General features: G+C 42.9%; 1 protein-coding gene across 1 annotated transcript in view; it reads right to left on the minus strand.

The window, feature by feature from the left end:
- Positions 1-18,077, minus strand: part of LOC126199225 (odorant receptor 67c-like) — a 163,736-nt gene that overhangs the window by 74,278 nt on the left and 71,381 nt on the right. The window contains exons 4-5 of the mRNA XM_049936016.1: positions 17,154-17,337; positions 6,613-6,746 (exon numbers count right to left, since the gene is read on the minus strand). Coding sequence (XP_049791973.1) covers positions 6,613-6,746; positions 17,154-17,337 — 318 coding nt within the window. The remainder of the gene's footprint in view (positions 1-6,612; positions 6,747-17,153; positions 17,338-18,077) is intronic.

The raw sequence follows: 18,077 nt of genomic DNA on the forward strand, positions 1-18,077 counted from the left end.
ACAATCGTTTTCTGTGCACTGCTGGTGAATTAAATAAAAATTTAATTTCTACAGGGAATCATGTAACTCTCTTGGAAAATGCCTTTCCGAGACTGACGTCTGAAATACTCCTCTGTGATACTTACAACCGGGAGACTGAGTCAATAATTAAATCACTGAACATTAAGGTTCAAAAATGGTTCAAGTGGCTCTGAGCACTATGGGACTCAACTGCTGTGGTCATAAGTCACCTAGAACTTAGAACTACTTAAACCTAACTAACCTAAGGACAGCACACAACACCCAGCCATCACGAGGCAGAGAAAATCCCTGACCCCGCCGGGAATCGAACCCGGGAACCCGGGCGTGGGAAGCGAGAACGCTACCGCACGACCACGAGATGCTGGCGAAGATTAAGGACTCTCATGGGATAATATAGACAGTTTTAGACCTGTTTCTATGCCACCAGTGTTTGCTGCAGTTATTGAAAATGTAGTGTATGTAAGAACAATTGATCATTTTATGTCTCATAATTTGCTCTCAAGTGTACAGCTCAGCTTTAGAAGTCGTTTAACAACTGAAAATGCTGTATTCTCTTTTTTCTGTGAGGTACTGGTTGGATTAAACAAAAGGTTTCGAACGCTAGGCATCTGTTTTTATTTAACTAAGGCGTTTGATTTTGTCGATCGGAAAATATTGTTCCAGAAGTTGGACCATCATGGTTTATGGGGAACAGCTCACAGTTGGTTCACCTGTTACTTTAATAACAGACAGCAGAAGCTCGTTATTCACAGTGATGAGAATGGCTGTGATGTGGGGTCTGAGTGGGGTACGATCAATGGGGGAGTGTCCCAGGGATCAGTGTTGGAGTCACTCCTGTTCCTTATTTATATAAATGATATGCCCTCTTGTATTACGGCTAACTCTAAAATATTTCTGTTTGCTAATGACATTAGCTTCGTAGTAAAGGATGTTGTGAGCAACACTGGATCGGTTTCAGACAGGGCAGTCCATGACCTAAGTTCATAGCTTGTAGAAAATAAAGTAATGCTAAATCATATTAAGATTTAGTTTTTACAGTTTCTAACACACATTTCAACAAAACCCGACGTTTTAATTTCATAGAATGACCATATGGTTAGTGAAAGTGAACAGTTCAAATTTGTAGGTGTTCATATAGATAATAAACTGTCATGGAAAGCCCACATTCAGGATCTTGTTCAAAGACATCTGATGTAAGGAAATATTATTATTATTAAGCATCAGATTGAGAAGGGGAAGCAACATATGCTTGCGTGGATCCCTTTCCCGTTTAGAATGTGCCTCCTACGATAGTGGAACAGTGAGACTTTGTGCGACCGATGTGTGATTTGAGAAGTAAAGTTTCCTAAGAAATTCCTGGACCTCACTCGCACTAAAAATGTACCTAAGGGCCAGTTTAAAACTAAGTTTGAAGAATATTAGAAGGGGGGAATATAAGTAGTATGTTAACGTCGGTCTCAACTGTTCTGTCCACACGACACGTTGGACACTGGTTGTTCTGTGAAAAAACTTGGCACATAGAAAGTAAATGATTAAGGTTGTCCAACTTCCAAAGCAAACACAAGTTTAGAGTAATTGACACTATAATTACGAGCTAGGATTTAACACACAGGTAACGTGTTGACACGTCAATAATAATGACAGAGCCTGAGTGGTTTGAAATGTTTAGAAGTCACGTAGAAATGTTCAATCTTTAACCGCTATACGTTTTCCACACATACTAGTCCCACATGCAACAAAATGACAGTATATCTCTGTAGGTTTTAACAAATTACAAATCTTATAATGACGTCTGTGTAATGGTGCGTCCGTATTACACAGGAGATAAAAAGGGAGTGATATCGTCCGGCAGTGGACGAAGGGTTGCGTGTTTGTTTTTTGTAATATTTAAATGTCTTCAGAGTCTGTCTTCAATATCCATGTTTTTACATGCGCTCTGAAATAGTCTATAGTTTCTGAGGCGCTTCAGTGGCGCTGGATTCATTTCTCCTTGTAAATCGTCAAAATACATCATTACAATAGTTAAATATTATTCATTGACAAATAAACGACTCTTGGCCTCTTCCCTCACTCAAATCAGTGTTTCATGTGACGAGATGTGGCCGTGTGAAAATACAACATCTCAGACTTATTGCTGCCATTTTTACTGTTCGAACGGTATCTGAAGTGAGTGATCGTTCGACACGAAAATTAGTCTACTTTGCTTGTTTTCACTCTCTTATGTCATACGGTATTATATTTTGGCATAATTCTTTCCATTCTAAAAGGATATTTTTGGATTAGAAACGGGCGGTTGGGGCAATAAGTGGTGTAAGTTCGCAAATCTCTTGTGGACCCCTGTTCACTTGTCTGGGTCAATATCTATATTCTTTCCTGTCGTTTCTGGTTAACAATATGAGCTTATTCCCAAGAATAAGCAGTTTTCACTCCGTTAATACTCGGCAGAAAACCGACCTGCATTTAAATCGGACATCCTCAACTCTTGTGCGGAAAGATGTGCAGTCTATTGCTGCATCGATTTTCAATAAACTACCACAAGAATTCAAAACTCTTAGCAGTAATCCACACGCTTGCTAATCGAAACTGAAGAGTTTCCTCGTGGGTCACTCTTTCTATTCTATTGAGAAATTCCTTGAAAACTTAAGCAGACTCTTATATTTTTGACTTCATTTACTGAAACTTGTTGCTTGACTTTCTTTTTGGGTTCATAAACATTTTATTTTTATCTCTTATTGCTTTTATGTTGTAATTTCATGTACTGACACGATCCATCACCTTGGAGATTTGCTCCTCAAGTTGGTCTTACAGAACCTGACGTGTAAATAAATAACTGAAAATATTTCTTCTACACAACTCCTTTAAGTCCTAAAAGGTACTCTATTTTTATATAAATGGTGGTGGGTTGGAACTACTTATTAACACTGCTTTAAAAAAAAGCCTTTGAAATTGTTGGTATTTACATATATTCATATATGAATTTAAAGTATGTATGTGAAATGACTTCTTCCACGTCATTATGATTAACTTTCTTCCTCTTCTTGCGGTTTATCTACGGTTGGCGCCCCTTCTACGCACCCCCTCTCCCTCCCCCGCCCTCTCCATCTTATCCTGTCTTCACTGCCCTGAACAATCATATTCCTTGCTCGCATTGTCTCCTCCACATCATTATTCCAGTTGCACCGTGGGTGATCCTTTTCTTCCGCTGGGATGATGTTTGTCGTGGTATTCTATTTGGTATCCTGTCCTCATTCATCATATTCACATTGACTTTTCTTCCGCTGTCAGAATGTCCATCGTGGTGTCCTATTTCTTCTCCGGTCTTCATTCATCCTATCCACTTGTCCCAATCACATAGGCTATTTTGTTGGATGTCGTCACATATATCCCCAATCATTTTCATCCTTTGTCAGATTACGTCATTTATTATCCTATCGATTCTAGTACAGCTTGCGCTTTGTCTAATCCCTCTCAGTAGCAAGCAGATTATTCTCATTATGTTTCGCTTGAGTCTCCGGCTTTTGCTCCGTACAAAACCACTCTCAGAACTGGAGTTTTATAGATTCTCCCCTTCGTTGTCCTACTTTTTATTGTTGCACAGAACAGAGCTCACTGCCCTAATCACAGCCCGTCCTTTATTAAATCTACAACTTAATAAAACTAGTTCATTAAATAATACCCCTTTATTAAATATTTCAGAAAAATATTTTGCCTGTTCGATACTTACAATTACTTCTGCATCGACCTCCAAATTATTTACTTGTTCTGCTCCAGTAGCCAATCACTCACACTTCTTCATGTTTCTCTTCAGCCCAACCTTACCGCATTCCTCTTTAAGCTTTCTTATCATACAGGTCACATCATATTCATCTTCTACTATTACGATCTGGTCGTTGCAAAATACAGGCTGAATATCTTGACAGCCCTTACTGTTACTCCCATAACCTGGTATTTTCTACTCAAGTCTGCAGGAGTGCTCCTAGATACAGCTTAAAGAGGTCTGGTGAAACGCCACATCCCTGCTACAGTCCCCTCATCTCGTATCTTTGTGGTCAGCTATTCCAAGTCCTTACTCTCTGTGTTGTGTTCATGAAATTTCATAACAGACTTTAGCAACCTTCGATCTAACTCTATCTCTTTCAACTTACCGCACAGTTTGTTGGTGAGTGCATTATCGCATGCTTTGTCTAAGTCAACCAATGCAAGGTGAATCTCCAGTCCATCATTTGTAGGTTCTTCCATAACAGTAACTGTACTAGCGATGTATGTAACGTAAAATTAGGTGAAGCCAGTGATCTACGCGCCATAAGCTAGCGTTAAGTTTCCATGCTGTGGTGGATCTGCGTATAAGTGGTTATGCAGTGCGTGACATCGACAGTCTCCGAGAATCCTGCGGCGTGTACACTCTCCACCAGCGTAACAGAGAGCCAGTAGTATTCGCTGCCCCATTCAGACTTACATAACCAAGCTGACATGGTGTTATGCATTAGCAAGGATGCTGCCCATGGAAAGCTACCACTCAGCATATGTTGCAAACTCATTCCTAGTACCAGCCATCGCTTGCAATGCTTTCGTTGACAATCCGTGTCGAAAGTAGCAAAATAACAGATGTTATTGTGTGAGGAAGCATTCTCAACTCCGCACTTGGTGCAGTACTGGAGAATCCATACCACAGCTTCGCCAATTGATATACGTACTCGTGTCATTCAAGCTGCCGGTTGTACCATAGTTAATACTTCATCGATCAAAGAACAATGAGGACTAGTGCAGATGAAATATGCAGAGCTTAACAAGAGCTAGGATCTTTGTAGGTGAGGTACCTATCGTTTGGATTATGAACACATTAACAGGTTCTGCACTGTTGAAAAGATGGCGGCAGTTGCTTGAGCAGTATGTCGTGGTGCTGGACGCAGTGACAAGAGTGTTTGTGAGTGACAGCAGTTAAGTGGGTAGCATTCCAGGGTACTGCACAGAGTGACTACAGTATCTGTGAGTGGAGTCAGTTACCCGAGCAGCATGTTACGGTAATCGGCGCTGTGAGCAGAGTGTTTATGAGTGGCAGCAGTTCTCTACCTGAGCAGCATATCATGGTGCTGGACGCAGTGAGCAGAGTGTTTGTGAATGACAGCAGTTAAGTGGGTAGCATTCCATGGTACTGCACAGAGTGACTACAGTATCAGTGAGTGGAGTTAGTTACCCGAGCAGCATGTTATGGTAATCGGCGCTGTGAGCAGAGTGTTTATGAGTGGCAGCAGTTCTCTACCTGAGCAACATATCATGGTGCTGGACGCAGTGAGCAGAGTGTTTGTGAATGACAGCAGTTAAGTGGGTAGCATTCCATGGTACTGCACAGAGTGACTACAGTATCTGTGAGTGGAGTCAGTTACCCGAGCAGCATGTTATGGTAATCGGCGCTGTGAGCAGAGTGTTTATGAGTGGCAGCAGTTCTCTACCTGAGCAGCATATCATGGTGCTGGACGCAGTGAGCAGAGTGTTTGTGAATGACAGCAGTTAAGTGGGTAGCATTCCATGGTACTGCACAGAGTGACTACAGTATCTGTGAATGGAGTCAGTTACCCGAGCAGCATGTTATGGTAATCGGCGCTGTGAGCAGAGTGTTTATGAGTGGCAGCAGTTCTCTACCTGAGCAACATATCATGGTGCTGGACGCAGTGAGCAGAGTGTTTGTGAATGACAGCAGTTAAGTGGGTAGCATTCCATGGTACTGCACAGAGTGACTACAGTATCTGTGAGTGGAGTCAGTTACCCGAGCAGCATGTTATGGTAATCGGCGCTGTGAGCAGAGTGTTTATGAGTGGCAGCAGTTCTCTACCTGAGCAGCATATCATGGTGCTGGACGCAGTGAGCAGAGTGTTTGTGAATGACAGCAGTTAAGTGGGTAGCATTCCATGGTACTGCACAGAGTGACTAGAGTATCTGTGAGTGGAGTCAGTTACTTGAGCAGCATGTTATGGTAATCGGCGTTGTGAGCAGAGTGTTTATGCGTGGCAGCAGTTCTCTACCTGAGCAGCATATCATGGTGCTGGACGCAGTGAGCAGAGTGTTTGTGAATGACAGCAGTTAAGTGGGTAGCATTCCATGGTACTGCACAGAGTGACTACAGTATCTGTGAGTGGAATCAGTTACCCGAGGAGCGTGTTATGGTAATCGGCGCTGTGAGCAGAGTGTTTATGAGTGGCAGCAGTTCTCTACCCGAGCAGCATATCATGGTGCTGGACGCAGTGAGCAGAGTGTTTGTGAATGACAGCAGTTAAGTGGGTAGCATTCCATGGTACTGCACAGAGTGACTACAGTATCTGTGAGTGGAGTCAGTTACCCGAGCAGCATGTTATGGTAATCGGCGCTGTGAGCAGAGTGTTTATGAGTGGCAGCAGTTCTCTACCCGAGCAGCATATCATGGTGCTGGACGCCGTGAGCAGAGTGTTTGTGAATGACAGCAGTTAATGGGGGTAGCATTCCATGGTACTGCACAGAGTGACTACAGTATCTGTGAGTGGAGTCAGTTACCCGAGCAGCATGTTATGGTGATCGGCGCTGTGGGCAGAGTGTTTACGAGTGGCAGCAGTTGCTTACCTGAGCAGCATGTCGTGGTACTGGACGCAGTGCGCCACCACCTTGTGCAGCTCTCTCTCCTGCGTGGTCCCTGCACGGCGCAGTGTCCTGGCGGCAGCGATCTCCCAGCAGTTTCGCAGCTTATCTCCCAGCTCCTGTGGGCACAGTTCCCTCGAGTTGAAAAAGTACATGAAAATATATTGTTCTATACAGCTCTTCAAAAGGTGTTTAATGTAGGTTAGCACTTCTGTAGCACAAAGATTTACTGACCACAGATATTAAAGAGATATGCTTTACCGACGTCGGGATACAACAGTGTGTACAACTTTACACTGTATGAACGTAATACGTCTCGTCGTTCTGAACTCTGTTACTTGTCCACATTGGTGCAATAAGTTTATGTTCTCACAAAAGCCTTTACTGTAGGAAGACGAGAGTAATATACATTAAGTTCAAGAACAAAGGTGGATCAATAAAAATGGAAGATTAAGAGAGATACGGATGGATTATAGAGGTGTTAGGTAGGGATGCGATTTTTCTTTTCTGTTCAGTTTGTATGTGGGATAAGCAAAGAAGGAAATAAAATAAAGGTCCAAAAATGGTTCAAATGGCTCTGACCACTATGTGACTTAACTTCTGAGGTCATCAGTCCCCTAGAACTTAGAACTACTTAAACCTAACTAACCTAAGGACATCACACACATACATCCCCGAGGCAGGATTCGAACCTGCGACCGTTGCGGTCGCGCGGTTCCAGACTGTAGCGCCTAGAACCGCTCGGATACCTCGGCTGGCAAAATAAAGCTACAGAAGTGGAATTAAAATGTAGGGTAGAAAGATTTAAATGACTGACTGTTTGATTAAATTTATTACATGTATAGACCAGAAGAAGGATTACAGGACATATTAAACATAATGAACCGTCTACTGAGCACAGAGTACCGGTTCAGAGTGAATAAAAAGGACATAAGTATCCAGGGGTAGCAGAAATGGGATAGCGACAAACGTAAGATGATTTTCGAGGACCGCATACTTGGCGAACGGGAGTAAATCTGCCTCCTTTGACCTAAATAAGACATGTTGGACGAAGCAAAGTCTAGGCAAGATGGAGACTAACAAAAAACAAACAGATCATTTCCATGGCATCACAAATCTTCTGGTATGAAACATAGACATTAATTAAAAATAAACAAATTTAAATTGTACCGTTGAGCTCAGCATAGTATGTAAGTGAATCAAGGAATATAGAAAAACCAGAAAAGAAGAAAATGGAATGGTTTCTGATGTAGTGTCGCAGAAGAAAGCTGCAGACTGGTATACTTGTAAAGTATGATGTCAGGGGGTTCTCGGCAGAATCGGCTTTGAAAAGACTGTATGGAAATTACTAATTAGAATGATAACTTCATACAACATTCGTTAACAAAAATGTTCAAATGTGTGTGAAATCTTATGGGACTTAACTGCTAAGGTCATCAGTCCCTAAGCTTGCACACTACTTAACCTAAATTATCCTAAGGACAAACACTCACACCCATGCCCGAGGGAGGACTCTAACTTCCGCCGGGACCATCCCATTTGTTAACACATATGAGAATAACCTCTATGCTGTTAGAGGGAACCTTTGGGGTTACACATTTAGAAGAAGACAGAGAATCGAATGTATGCAACAAATAATTCAAGATATATCGCTGTAAGTGTAATTCAGAAACAAAGTCATTGGCACCCACGACACCCATGAGAAAAAGTTTGAGTTCATGTTGGCTAATTCATATATTGGCAAATCAGGGTTGGGTACTAAACTAATTCGTAGTGCAACGAATGAGTATGGCACGTTTTTCTATATGAGAGTGCCTAATGAAAGTGATATGTAAGTTGAAATATGTGCAATATTTGCAAAGGAATGTTGGCGCAAAAGAGTTTTGTGTATAGTCAGAAGTAAGTCCTTATGACGTACAACATGGAATGATAAAACGATAAAATAATAAGAGTTCGTTATGGATACAGAGGGAAATTTTCGTGTACTGAGAGCAACAAAAGGAATGTGAGTTCAATTATGCTGTCCTATACACATGAGATTAGCAGATATGTACTCCCTCCGTCGGAGGTTCGAGTCCTCCGTCGGGCATGCGTGTGTGTGTTCTCCTTAGCGTAAGTTAGTTTAACTTAGATTACGTAGTGTGTAAGCTTAGGGACCAATGACTTCAGCAGTTTGGTCCAATAAGATCTTACCACAAGTTTCCAAATTTTCAAATATGTATTTATGTGATATTTTGTGTTCTTGTGTTTTTGTATGTGTTCTCCTTGTAAAACGAAGTGCATTCCTTTACATTTATTATACAACTTGAGGAGGAAATATGTACAGGAAATTTGAAATACTTCGTTGTATTAAGTATTATTTTATACTATCATTTACGTTTGTAGATTTATGTTTCATACATATTTTCTCAGGAAAGATTTGCCACATATTTACGTTCAGGTCGCCCGCATACTTACAAACTTCCACCGTATTACCAGAAGTAACCCTACACCACTCCGTAACGCGAAATTGAACATCAGATGCCACGAGAAACGGACTGCAGCGTGGCGGGTTATGAAAGTTTTCTCGTTCGTTGTACTGTTCACTGCAAAAATTCCACCTACCTCTGCATACGTATTTGCTGCGCTGACGACGCAAAAGCAGCGTTGAAGAAATCGCCGTCAGTACTTACGTTGCAAAGTCCGCATAAACTCTGGTAGCAAGCTATCCTATAAATTCTTATAATACTTTTAGGGCGGAAAGTGGTTGCTTTGTTGTCTCACAAGGGAACCTCCCCATCGCACCCCCCTTAGATTTAGTTATAAGTTGGCACAGTGGATAGGCCTTGAAAAACTGAACACAGATCAATCGAGAAAACAGGAAGAAGTTGTGTGGAACTATGAAAAAAATAAGCAAAATATACAAACTGAGTAGTCCCTGCGCAAGATAGGCAACATCAAGGATAATGTGAGCTCAGGAGCGCCGTGGTCCCGTGGTTAGCGTGAGCAGCTCTGGAACGAGAGCTACTTGGTTCAAGTCTTCCCTCGAGTAAAAAGTTTACTTTCTTTATTTTCGCAAAGCTATGATCTGTCTGTTCGTTCATTGACGTCTCTGTTCACTGTAATAAGTTTAGTGTCTGTGTTTTGCGACCGCACCGCAAAACCGTGCGATTAGTAGACGAAAGAACGTGCCTCTCCAATGGGAACCGAAAACGTTTGATCGCAAGGTTATAGGTTAACCGATTCCTCCACAGGAAAACACGTCCGATATATTCTATACGACACTGGTGACGGCATGTGCGTCAAATGACAGGAATATGTTGTCCACCCACCTAACATGTGCACTTGGCGAATGGGTAAAAAGATTCTTCTACCTTGCCCGATTTAGATTTTCTTGTGGATGTGATAATCACTCCCAAACAAGTGATGAAAATATAAGAGTTTATGTGACAAACTGCAACAAATGAATGCAACCGTTTCACAGTCGCACAGTTTTCCCTGTGCTCTGTCAAAACATATGTTTATAACGTTTTCAAATTTTATGTGTGTAGACCGTCAAATCCTGCATATGTCCAAGAAAATCTGAACATGTCCTGGAATTTTGGAGAGCGCAGTTGATTATGTGTGAGTGCCTGAACTTTGATAATAGTCTGAAAATAAGAAATTAAATTTTTCAATCGAGGGAAGACTTGAACTAAGGACCTCTTGTTACGCAGCTGCTCACGATAACCACGGGACCACTGTCCTCCTGAGCTCAAATCGTCCTAGATGTTGCATATCTTGCGCATGGACTACTCAGTTTGTATATTTTGCTTATTTTTTTCATAGTTCCACACAACTTCTTCCTGTTTTCTCGGTTGATCTGTGTTCACTTTTTCAAGGCCTATCCACTGTGCCAACTTATAACTAAATCTGAGGGGGGGGGGGGGGGTGATGGGGAGGTTCCCTTCTCAGTAAAATGCCAAAATTCTGAAAAGAATCTTTTATTCCATTTCAGTTCAAAATAAATACCTGTCATGAACCCACATGTAATTAGCGAACAACATCATTGTCCTAGTTTACAGCTCATGCAACCCAGTAAACATGCAAGGCAGCCAGAAATGTACTTGAGTCCAATAAGAAGAATTACGCGATTTTACAGTCAATACTCCGTTGCTATATCTGAGTTTCACATTCAGTCCTTTTCAGTGGATTTCTGTTAAAGAAATTGCTCCCCAAATATTCCACATACGGATACAAAACGTGCCACACAGAACTTTTACAAAGGCCGAAAGTTCACACGAGTTTATCTTTCGAACAAAACATTTGTAGAACTTCCAAACTTCACAGAACTGTCCGTAAATACAACTGCTTCTACAGCGACACAGTCTGGAGGCGAAAGTCCAGTAAGTTCTTCATGTTACACATTATGCAGACGGACACGTTCAACACGACCTGCCCGTACAAGAGATACCCAGCGACTACTCAGTGCTGCTCCTTCCACAGCCTATAACTGCCTGGCAGTGCACGGGAAGTGCTAAACTCTGATTGGTTGATCAAAATGTCCAGCCAATCAGAACAATCGTTCGAGATCATTCTCGCGCCAAAACTGTCCTTCGCCAATCACTATTCCCAGTTGCATTCACGTTATTTCAATATGCAAATATCAATATACTGTTGAACAAAACAAAATAAAAGGAAAACTAATCTGGGAATTTATTTAGAAAACTATTACTCTGCAAACGACTATTCTGGCTGGCTTGTTGCAAAAGCAATTACTGTTACACATATGTCATCAGCAATGATGGGAAAACACAACTTTACCACTATACAGTTACGTAATGTGGTACGTTATACAATATTTAATTTCTATGTATGTCCCACTTACACACTCTCACACATTCTCATTCATTCCACAACAACAAAACAAATACATATTAATAAAATAATAATCTTTTGTAGATTTTATATTTCGAAAACTAAAAGTAGTCTATGTTTTTAATATGAAAATCCAAATAAATTGACCTGAAATTTTGTGAACTCCAGTCATTATTTCAGATGATACTAGAAGACAGACTGTTATTATTCCTCACTGAGGTTTTTGTCTAAGTGTCGGTTTGGGGAGTTACGTAATTTTCTCTAACTCAGAAACTGACAGATAGAAGGCTGAAATTTTTATATCGTATCCTCTTGAATAACAAAAGGCAGTGTATCGGCTTTGAACAATATTAAATAATATTTAATATAGTTTATTTCGATTCTTAAGGGTTTCAATATTCAGTTGCTCGAAGTGCCACAGATACCGCTTCCCACGGCTAGCATAGTGGCAGTTTGGAATGAGTCATTGATAAGACATAAGTCGCTGCCTCCTTCACAGCCAATGGCTCCAATGCTACGGGACGTTCTGCAAAGTAGCTTACTGTAATAAAGTTAATCGCGTATTGGTTCGCGACACTACAGGATCCTCTGTATTAAGGGGAGGCGAGTATAGCGTTGCCTGTACAGAAGCAAGAACAGCAGAGTGCATCGTTCAGGAAAGCTCGTCGACATCTGACGTGGATGTCACCGGTGTAACAAACCCATCAGAAACATTTAAACTCTTCTAAAGTTGCCGAAATAGCCTTCTGTATCGTGAAGTGGAAACGCGGAGAAACGACCACAGCTAAAACAAGACTAGGCAGACCCGATGTACAGGCGGACAGTGACCGTCGAGCGTTGTGTAACACGGTTATCAGAAGTCGTATGAAATGAATTGAAGGGATCCCTCGTGAGTTTCAAAGTCTTACCATCAGTCAAGCATCCGCAATGTCAGTGCTTAAGAAGTTGAACAGAATGGAATCCAATGATAGAGCAGCTCCTCGTAAACCACTGTGTCGGGAGTCAGTGATAAGAGACTCCTGAGGTGGTGTAAGCAGCAACACCACCGGACAGTGGATGTCAGGTGACGAATGGTTGGTAGTGATGGATCATGCTGTAACCTGTGGCAATCTAATGGAACGGTTTGAGTGTGACACATTCCTTAAGAACGGTACCTCCGGTCATGCGTAGTGCCAACAATAAAGAACTGAGAACGCGGTATTGCGGTATGGAACTGTGTTCCTTCGTTAGATTATCGTCCCATCTTTACGGTTAGGGTAACGTTTCATTCTGAAAAATGTTGACATTACATGCACTGTGTACTGCTAACAGCAGAAGAACAGCTCGGAGACAGTGATGGTTTCAGTACGACAATGCAACCTGCTATAAACCAGCATCCCGGAGACAGGTGATTATGAACAATAACATTCCCGATGTGGACAGGTCTGGCAGGGTCCCGAACTGAACCAAATAGAAATTCTTTGGGACTAGGTAGAACATTGGCTTCGCGTCAGACCAGAGAGTCCCAGATCACTGCCTTCTTCGTTTTCGGCTCTTGAGGAAGCGTGAACGACCATTTCACCACAGACATTCATTCACCTAGATTATGTCCCTCAGAACATCAAGCCTCTATAAACGTAAAGCGTGGACACACTCATCATTAATGTCCACTGGCAGGTAACCCGAGCTCCAGCAGCAGCGTCTTTGATTAGTAATCAACCACGCCACTGCTCAAATTTTGAATAATAATCAGCATTGACGGCCGAAGACTCCCGGCAGAAGAAGTCACCCCCATTCTGCCAACGAACTTCTCAGAGAGGTCGGAGGAGCGACAGAGGTTGAGGACACTCTGTTTCTTTTTGGGTAGGGAATTGCCTTTAAGGCGAAAGAATCAGCAATAATCAGCAGCACGATTATGCAGAGGGAAATGGGAGCCACTGCCTTAAAGACACGTGATATGAATCCACGTATCATGTGTCCTGTAATTGAAAAAGTGTCAGAATGATCCCGATATTGGCAAAAGATGGTTCCTCATCTGGATGTCTGGGAGGGGACGGCCAACGGGGAGTTGACCAGGAGGTAATGCTTGAATAACAAATTAAAGGATCACGCTCTACGTGTCAGGGCGAGGAATATGAAAAGTTTTAACGTGGCAGGGACGCCTGAAAATGTGAAAAGGGAAATTCAAAGATTCAGTCTTGCACGCCTTGGTTCCCAGATCTCCTGCAGACAGACGTTGACTGTGGATATTGTATCACAGACACAGTCCCTTCGACTGTTCAGAGCTGTCACTGATCCCGCCCAAAGATGTAAACAACCATGCATTAGCAGCGCCAATTAGACTGACAGCCGATCAGTTCCAGTTATTCCAACAGGAAGGAGGTACACGACTCGTGTTGTCTGTACTTCTAACATGCCTAGACGGTCAATACCACGGTTCGGTCGCTTCCGCATTGGCGCTTTGTGCCAGGAAGGGCTCTAAACAAGGGAAGTGCCCAGGCGTCTCGGATGGAACCAAAGAGATGCTGTTCGGGCATGGAGGAGATACAGAGAGACAGGAACCATCGATGATGTGCCTCGCTCAGGCAGCCAAAGGGTTACTACTTCATTGGATGACCGTTACCTACGGATTATAGCTCGGAGGTTCCCTGACAACAACGCTACCATGTTGAATAATGCCTTACTTGCAGCCACAGGACGTTTTGTTATGACTCAAACAGTGCGCAATAGGCTGCATGATGCGCAACTTGACTCCGGAGGTCCATTTTCACAAACACGACACCACGCAGCGCGGTACAGATAGGCCGAACAACATACAGGAATGGACCGCTCAGGATTGGTATCACGTTCGCTTCACCGATGAGTGTCGCATATGCCTTCAACCAGACAATCGTCGGAGATGTGTTTGGAGGCAAGCCGGTCAGGCCGAACGACTTAGACACACTGCCCAGCGATAGCAGTAAGGTGGAGGTTCCCTGCTGTTTTTGGGGGCATGATGTGTGGTCGACGTACGCCGCTGGTGGTCATCGAAGGCGCCGTAACGGCTGTATGATACGTGAATGCCATCCTCCGACTGAAAGTGCAACCATATCGGCAGCATATTGGCGAGACATTCGTCTTCATGGACGACAGTTCGTGCTCCCATAGTACACATCTTGTGAATGTCTTCCTTCAGGATAACGACATCGCTCGACTAGAGTGGTCAGCAAGTTCTCCAGACATGAACCCTATCGAACATGCCTGGGATTGATTGAAAAGACCTGTTTATGGACGACGTGACCCACCAACCACTCTGAGGGATCTACGACGAATCTCCGTTGAGGACAATCTAGACCAACGTTGCCTTGATGAACTTGTGGATAATATGTCGCGACGAATACAGGCATGCATGACTACAAGAGGACGTGATACTGGGTATTAGAGGTACCGGTGTGTACAGCAATCTGAACCACCATTTCTGAAGGTCTCGATGTAAGGTGCAACAACATACAATGTGTGGGTTTCATGAGGAATAAAATGGGCTGAAATGATGTTTACGTTGATCTCTGTTCCAATTTTCTGTACAGGTTCCTGAACTCTCAGAACGTGGGTGATGCAAAACTATTTTTTGACATGTTTATGTTGATTTCTGGAGAGGAGATTTTCGTTTTCCAAAAGCTTCGTAACAAATGAGCATAATATATGTTGTATAATTATACAACATACTGATGTCAATGATACAGGCCTATGTGTATCTGTCCTACGACCGTTCTTGAAAACGGGAATGACCTGCTTTCTTTCCAGTTGCAAGGAACTTTCGTTGCTCTAGCGATATACGAGAAAACTCCTGCTATGAGGGAGTAATTTCTTTCCCATAACCTCTGCAGAACCTTACAGGTAACTCATCTGGTCCTGATGCCTTTCCACTATAAAACGATTGTTATTTTTTCGTGCGTTGTAATCAGTTATCACAATATTTGCCCTTTCGAATTTGTACGGTGATGGAAAGGAGGGTCCTCGTTACGATATGAACTGATGAAAGAATTTCGGAACGCCGATTTCAGTATTTGGCCTTCTCTTTGTTATCTTCCGTTTCGGTGCCATTACGGTCACAGAGTGAATCAATGGAGGATCTCGAACCGCTTAAGGTTTATGCTCAGACCGGTTGACATAGTTTTAATTTCAAAGTCATTCAACGTTTCTCTCATTTTTCTCCTGATGCTTACATTCGCTTAATTGAGGTTTTGACTTCTCCTGAATATGTCATGAAGCTCTCCCAGTTCCGTTCGACAGTCAATAATTGCAAAATCTTTCAGCGTTCGTGCAATGATTGTGTCTGAGTAATATAATTCCCCCTCTTCTGTTTCGAGGCAGCGACTTCAGTAAATCAGTCTTCATTTTGTCTTGCTCGATGTCGATGACAACATAGCTAATGGGGGACTGTATGAACGATTCTGATCTCTTTACTGACTTTATGTAAATCTACAAGAGTTCGACTATCTAAGTTGTAGTAATACCTTAGGGCGGGTAAATATCGTAACTGTAGAAGTACTTGTATGTTTTCTATGGTTTATGGCATTCTACCACACGTATAAACAGAAGCCAATGGGTGTCGGCACCATATATACGTTGCCTGGCAGTTGGTAAAACTGTAAATAGGACACGAAAGCATCAGTGAGTTTTGGCAGAGTAGAAGACGTCTATAGACTACGGTGAGGCTCATTGCTGTAAATCTGTAAGACAGGTAGCTACTGGAGATATAAAGTTAAAATGAATCTTACAGTTTCAACCTTCTACGAATAATGTATAGTTTTTAAAACTACAAGCTTTTGTTTATTATTTTAATGTAGATGAAAGATTTCGTGCCCAGATGCGAATGACAAAGCTGGAGACTATTTAGGAAAGCATGTACTTCGACGCCGTTCCCAAGGTGGCTTCCATCAACTCCCCCTCCCGCATGATGCCCTCTCTCCCTCCATTTATCCCTCCTATCAACTCTGATCCTCACTCCCCCTCCTTTCCTCTGTCCTTTTCCCGGGCTCCCTCTCCCTCCCCTTACATCCTCTTTCTTCCCCACCTCCCCTCTCTTTGTCCCCTTCTCCCCCCCCCCCCCCGTGTCCTTTTACATTTCCCCCCTCTCATTCCCTCTCGCGTCTGCCCTTCTCCCCCTTTATTAGTCCTCTCCCTCCTTGGTTCCCCCCCCCTTTTCGTTTGTTTTCCTCTCCTCCCTCCTTGTTTTTCCCCCTCCTGCAGGTCTCCCCCCCCCATCTGCCTTTGGCTCGGGAGTGTCATTTTTGTGCTGCCACTTTCGTGCAGTGTTCTCCAGTGAGTGTTCTACAGTGCGTGTTTTACAGTGAGTGTTCCGTGTTGTGTTTTTTGGGACTTGTTGCGAACGGCCATCATACTGTCACTGGGTGTGCCTTTTATCTCTTGCGAACAGAATCCAGACTGTTGCCGTGTTTTTTAATTGTGTGTCTACTATGTTACTTGTCTGATTCCTGTGTATTTTATCTACATTGCCAACCCCTTTTGCTTTCTGTTTTAACTTTCCGCATTTTTACGCCATTTTACACTTTAAATCACCATTTTATCGCCTGTTTTACCTTGTTTCTTTCTTCTTTCTTTATTTAAAAAACGTCTGTAGGCTGTAGAGCAGCGTAGTAAGCTGCTGCCAGCCCGCCCCCTTCAGGGAGAATTGAAAATCAACAAAGAAAAAAAAATCGACGCCGTACCTCGAACTGGCCGCAAGCGAGCAGCATAAGCGTGATGAACATGATGTCGGTGACCATGATGAGCATGCCGGCAAAGTAGATGGCCAGGCACTGGAAGGCGTACACGGCCCCGTACACCCGCCGCTCGCGCACGTCGAACGGGTACCAGGCGCCGCTGGGGAACTCCGCCGTCTCCGACATCCGGCTGCGGGCAGGCGTCACGGCACTGCACGACACGGCGCATCCAGCCAGCAACACGTCTTCTGATACATCACATCTAAGTTCTACAGTTGCCGGTAAAACACTCACAACAAAGACAATGATTTGGGAACGACTGGTTTTCTAAATACACTGGTGTCGATCAACAAACTGGCTCTATAATATGCTGGCAAGGGGACGGAGACTGATGGTATTTGCCAAACGTACACGTGTCACCGTTATCGATACTCAACCTCTGTCAGCAGGTAGGTCGCTATACCATGAGACTTGTAACGCAGGAAATGCATATCCTTCTATTTCCATCTATTGTACTATAAATTTTTTTCCTTATTTTGTTACCTGAATATATGACAATTCTGTGCCTTTATATATTGCAATTGTTTTACTATTTGCTATTTGTATATATATATATATATATATATATATATATATATATATATATGCATTTATGCCGATGTATAATTGGTTTGTTTTGTAAATATTATTTGTATTTTTACGGTGGGTCTTGCCGAGGGAAAACTATGCTATCGAACGAATACATCGATAGGTCGTGTGGAGAACCAAAGTGTTTAGGATCTTTGGTAGGGTTAACTCTGCCGCGTGGAGCGCGGGCAGAACAGAGAAGAGTCTGGCTGGGGTGGTGCAGTGGAGCAAGTGTGTTGTGTGAAGCTCCCGCGAGCTGCCGCGCTTTCGGGGTTTGGCAGCATGTAAATGCGCTCGACTTGC

The sequence above is a fragment of the Schistocerca nitens genome, chromosome 8 (assembly GCF_023898315.1).
Source record: "Schistocerca nitens isolate TAMUIC-IGC-003100 chromosome 8, iqSchNite1.1, whole genome shotgun sequence".
NCBI lineage: Eukaryota > Metazoa > Arthropoda > Insecta > Orthoptera > Acrididae > Schistocerca > Schistocerca nitens.